Here is a 6,000-nt window from a genome sequence, read left to right on the forward strand (position 1 = left end):
GCTTAGGCTGTTGCCCCCGCGACCCGACCTCGGATAAGCGGAAGATGGATGGATGGATATACTATAAAAATATAACGCTACATTATAAAAATGCAGACGTTTTGTTAACGCTTTATTATAAAAAAAATTAAAAAACAATTTCCAAACACAAGCTATGGGATGACTCATTTGCTTCCGGGGTCACGTTTCCTCTTATGTCATCCCATAGCTTGTGTTTGTAAATTGTTTTTAAAAATTTTTTATAATATAGAGTTAACAAAACGTCTGTATTTTTATAATATAGCGTTATATTTTTATAATATAGCGTTAACACAACGTCTGTATTAGTCATGACCCCGGAAGTTGTAGGGAGAAGAAATTTGGCGTGCCAATGCTATTTGGGAGCGACGACGTCAGAGAGCGATAAACAAAAAGGCGTTTAATCCGCCAAAATTCACCCATTTAGAGTTCGGAAATCGGTTAAAAAAATATATGGTCTTTTTTCTGCACCATCAAGGTATATATTGACGCTTACATAGGTCTGCTGATAATGTTCCCCTTTAAAAAAGAATTTGCACATCACTGTATTCTGTTTCTATTTACGAATTACACATCGCGCCAACTTCACTGGTTTTGGGTTAACATTGCGTTCACGGATTATCTTCGAAAAGTCAGAAATGGGGACAGTTTTTGGATCACATTGGATCGTGGAGTGCACCTAAGGCATGGGTGTCAAACTCTGGCCCGCGGGCCAAATTTGGCCCGCCGTGTAATTTAATTTGGCCCTTGAGGCAATATCAAATTAACATTAGAGCAGGCCCACCGCATTCACCGCTAACCCTCCCGATTTTCCCAGAAGACTCCCAAAGTACAGTGCCCCTCCCAAATTTCGTCCCGGACAACAATATTGGGGGTGGGCCTTATAGGCATTGCCTTTGGCGTTCTCTACAACCTGTCGCCACGTCCACTTTTCCTCCATACAAACAGCGTGCTGTCCCAGTCACATAATATATGTGGCTTATACACTCACTCAAGTGAATGCATGGCATACTTGGTCAACAGCCATGCAGGTCACACTGAGGGTGGCCGTATAAACAACTTTAACACTGTTACAAATATGCGCCACACTGTGAACCCACACCAAACAACAATTACACATTTCGGGAGAACATCCGCACCGTAACACAACATAAACACAACCGAACAAATACCCAGGATCCCTTGCAGCACTAACTCTTCCGGGAAGCTACAATATACAACCCCCGCTATCACCAAACCCCGTCCACATCAACCTCGCCGCCGAAAAGAGGCATTAAATTTTTATTTAAATCTTGATATGGCATTGGTATTTTTTGATTATTATTAGGGTCCTGTGGAGTCCTTTTGCAATGGGCCAAGGATCCTATTGAAACTGGTCCGTTTTATTATTATTATTCCGCCACCTCTTTGAACTGTAATTTGACCCCCTGAACATGCTTCAAAACTCACCAAATTTCACACACTCATCAGAACTGGCGAAAATTGCCATCTAATAAAAAAACCAAACCCCAAAAATCAAAAATGCGGTCTAGCGCCCCCTAGCACAAAAAAAAAACCAGACTGCTTGTAACTTCCGTTAGCAATGCCGTAGAGACATGAAACAAAAACCTATATGTAGGTCTGACTTAGACCTAGATTTCACAATTTTACTTTATACGGCAAAAATCAACAGAAATTTTGCAAAAAGTCATTCAAATCAAAATGTTCGCGAACATTTCAATTTTTGCATCTTTGAGCTGTAATTGGACCCCCTTAAAATGCTTCAAAGTGCCAGTTAAAGCTATATTATACAAAGCGAAAGCCATTTATCAACAACATCCAGAAACACCAAGCTGTAATTTTACCCCCTTAACATGCTTCAAAACTCACCAAATTTTACACACACATCAGGACTGGCAAAAATTGGCATCTAATAAAAACCCAAACCCTAAAAATCAAAATTGCGCTCTAACGCCCCTTAGGAAAAAACCTAGACAAAACTGCTTGTAACTTCTGTTAGGAATGTCGTACAGACATTAAACAAAAACCTCTATGTAGTTCTGACTAAGATCAGGGCTTGAGAAGCGGCCGCAGCAACGCTGCTTGCAGCTTTAATTATTATTTGAAACTCGATTGTGTATGTCACTATAAAGTTATATAAGCCTTACTTGTTCAATATTCAATGTAAAACTTGTTTGGGTCCCTATTAAAAGGTTAATTTGTTCAACCTCGGCCCGCGGCTTTGTTCGGTTTTAAATTTTGGCCCACTCTGTATTTCAGTTTGACACCCCTGACTTAAGGAGTGAAGGGCCGGAAAGAGTAGCGTAAAACCTTCTGCTCAATGCGCCCGTCGTCTTCTGGCAGGTGGGCAGCGACAAACCAGTCCCCGGGCGCAGGGTTGGACAAGTTGAATGTTGTGGAGTTCTGCGCGGCGGCCACTGAGAGGTTCACCACGAGAGGACGACTCCACAGCGTTGCGTTGGGAAACAGAGTGCCAGTCGGGTTTATTACGGGAGGGGCGCCATGCCTAATATAGCTACGAAAAAGAGAGAGGGGAGAATGAATACATGTGGGAGTTCAAGGTGGCAGATAGATAAGCGGAATCTTACATGGAGACGTCACTCGGGCGGCAGTAAAATCTTTGGTCCTTGGTTACGGTGAAGAGCCAGCGGGCTATGGCAGTCTCCTCAGGTATGTGAAAACTCTGCAACCTGACATTACCATACCAACCGTACTTGGACAACTTCTGATTAGGCTTGGACGAGAACTCCGATACGAACGTCACCTCCCCACCTGGAAGATGAGTTTGCACATGCGTCAAAAAGGACAATTTCACCAAAGTCCAAGCCCCTAAAGCAGTGGTTCTCAAATGGGGTTACTTGAAGGTACGTGAGATTTTTTTTGAATATTCGAAAAATAGCAGCAATTCAAAAATCCTTTAAAAATATATTTATTGAATAATACTTCAACAAAATATGAATGTAAGGTCATAAACTCTGAAAAGAAATGCAATATTTAGTGTTGACAGCTAGATTTTTTTAGAACATGTTCCATAAATATTGATGTTAAAGGCCTACTGAAATGAGATTTTCCTATTTTAAACGGGGATAGCAGGTCCATTCTATGTGTCATACTTGGTCATTTTGCGATATTGCAATATTTTTGCTGAAAGGATTTAGTAGAGACGTCACGGGTTGTGGAGCTCCTCACATCCGCACATTGTTTACAATCATGGCCACCAGCAGCAAGAGCGATTCGGACCGAGAAAGCAACGATTTCCAGATTAATTTGAGCGAGGATGAAAGATTTGTGGATGAGGAAAGTTAGAGTGAAGGACGCGGGGGGAAAAAGGCGAGGGCAATGAGAGCGATTCAGGTGTTATTAGACACACTTACTCTGATAATTCTGGAAAACCCCTTATCTGCGTATTGCGTTACTAGTGTTTTAGTGAGATTATATGGTACCTGAAAGTCGGAGGGGTGTGGTGACCGCCAGTGTCTCTGAGGGAAGCCACGTTTCTCGACAAGGCCAAGAAAAGGTAGTCGTTGGGGCCAGGCTGAAATTTTTTCCCCCTCCTCCGCGGTGGAAGCATCCCACGTTCGGGGTAGGCAAGAAAGTACACAGCTGTCTCTTTGACAGGTGCACAAGGAACGGCGCAAGCTATCCGCTCATGTCTACGGTAAGAGCCATCTTATTATCACAATTTTCTCACCAAAACCTGCCGGTTGACATGTGGTAGGGAACCATGTTCGCTTGACCGCTCTGTTCCATAGTAAAGCTTCACCGTCATCTTTAGGGAATGTAAACAAAGAAATACCGGCTGCATTTCTGTTGCTAAAGCCGGCCGCAATACACTGCTTTCCACCAACAGCTTTCTTCTTTGACGTCTCCATTATTAATTGAACAAATTGCAAAAGATTCAGCAACACAGATGTCCAGAATACTGTGTAATTATGCGATTAAAGCAGAAACTTGTCCAGGGTCTACTCCGCCTCCCGCCCGATTGTAGCTGAGATAGGCACCAGTGCTCCCTGCGACCCCAAAGGGAATAAGCGGTAGAAAATGGATGGATGGACTTTTAGCTATGATCGGTGCTGGAAGAAAATGTCCGCTACAATCCGTGACGTCACGCGTCATCATTCCGCGACGTTTTCAACAGGATACTTCGCGGGAACTTTAAAATTGCAATTTAGTAAACTAAAAAGGCCGTATTGGCATGTGTTGCAATGTTAATATTTCATCATTGATATATAAACTATCAGACTGTGTGGTCTTTAAAGGCCTACTGAAACCCACTACTACCGACCACGCAGTCTGATAGTTTATATATCAATGATGAAATATTAACATTGCAACACATGCCAATACGGCCTTTTTAGTTTACTAAATTGCAATTTTAAATTTCCCGCGGAGTTTTTAGTTGAAAACGTTGCGGAATGATGACGCGTGCGCGTGACGTCTTGAGTTTGAGGGGACATATTAGCGCAGCACCACTTACGGCTAAAAGACGTCTCTTTTCATCGCGCAATTACACAGTATTCTGGACATCTGTGTTGCTGAATCTTTTGCAATTTGTTCAATGAATAATGGAGACGTCAAAGAAGAAAGATGGAGTTGGGAAGCTTTAGCCTTTAGCCACACAAACACACGGTGTTTCCTTGTTTAAAATTCCCGGGGGTGAAGCTTTACTATGGATCAGAGCGGTCAAGCGAACATGGATCCCGACCAGTTGTCAACCGGCAGGTTTCGGTGATAAAATTGTGGTAATAAGTGGGCTCTTACTGTAGTTATGAGCGGAGCTCACGTCCTCCTGCAGCTGCGGACTTTTACCTCCTCCCACGGGACACACTGGCGGTCACCACACCTGTGGCCACACCCCTCCGACTTTCAGGTACCATATAATCTCACTAAAACACTACTAACACAAAAAATAACAGATAAGGGATTTTCCAGAATTATCCTAGTAAACGTGTCTAATAACATCTGAATCGCTCTCACTGCCCTCCCCTTTTTTTTAGTCCTCCACTCTCAATATCCTCATCCACGAATCTTTCATCCTCGCTCAAGTTAATGGAGAAATTGTCGCTTTCTCGGTCCGAATCGCTCTAGCTGCTGGTGGCTATGATTGTAAACAATGTGAGGATCTCTACAACCCGTGACGTCACGCGCACACGTCTGCTACTTCCGGTACAGGCAAAGCTTTTTTATTAGCGGCCAAAAGTTGGGAACTTTATCGTCGATGTTCTCTGCTAAATCTTTTCAGAAAAAAATATGGCAATATCGCGAAATGATCAAGTATGACACATAGAACGGACCTGTTTGAATAAGAAAATCTCATTTCAGTAAGCCTTTAAATGCGCTGACGGTTAATTGCTCCTGCCAAATGAATTGCAGTGAGTGGAGCGGATCACCACTCCAAGATGGCGGCGCTGCGTCTCGTCAGCGCCCGTAGGCAGTAGCGCTCGATGTTTATGGTGCTAATGTTAGCACATGCACGGCTAAAACGTAAAATAACAGCTCCAACACACCTTGACAGGTTTTCTCTACACGGAAATGGCTCAAACATGAACATTTCTACTGACACATATTAATATTAATGTTATTTGTATTAGTTGGTAAGAAAAAATGACGAGTTGTGACGTCGTGTCATTTGGCCCAGGACATTTAGCAACACCCCAAACCGTAAATAATAGCCAAACCACCATTATTTATTATTTGGCGCTTACCGTCTTCAAACGCCGTCGTTGAAAAGGCGAATAAAAGCAGGCAACCGGGGAAATAAATCCTCATGTTTCCGTCGTGTCAAGTGTTGTCATCGGCAGATTCGGCACCCGGAAACACCAGCGCTTTCCCGGCTTCCGCGTGGGTGACGTCACTACTTCATTACCTCACGTTTTACGTGACGTCATAGTGTTCGCTTAGGTGAAGTTACAGACTTTATTTCTATACGTACGTTTTTGCATCGATGTCAAAACGAAATAAAACCTTGGCAAAGTGTCATGA

The 6,000-nt window shown here is 43.0% G+C and overlaps 1 protein-coding gene across 1 annotated transcript in view; it reads right to left on the reverse strand.

Annotated features, from left to right (window-relative positions):
• Positions 1-6,000, reverse strand: part of pgap6 (post-glycosylphosphatidylinositol attachment to proteins 6) — a 43,385-nt gene extending 37,385 nt beyond the window's left edge. Inside the window, exons 1-3 of the mRNA XM_061890727.1 lie at positions 5,724-6,000; positions 2,607-2,790; positions 2,329-2,533 (exon numbers count right to left, since the gene is read on the reverse strand). Coding sequence (XP_061746711.1) covers positions 2,329-2,533; positions 2,607-2,790; positions 5,724-5,787 — 453 coding nt within the window. The 5' untranslated portion in view covers positions 5,788-6,000. The remainder of the gene's footprint in view (positions 1-2,328; positions 2,534-2,606; positions 2,791-5,723) is intronic.

The sequence above is a fragment of the Nerophis ophidion genome, linkage group LG28 (assembly GCF_033978795.1).
Source record: "Nerophis ophidion isolate RoL-2023_Sa linkage group LG28, RoL_Noph_v1.0, whole genome shotgun sequence".
In the NCBI taxonomy this organism is placed as follows: domain Eukaryota; kingdom Metazoa; phylum Chordata; class Actinopteri; order Syngnathiformes; family Syngnathidae; genus Nerophis; species Nerophis ophidion.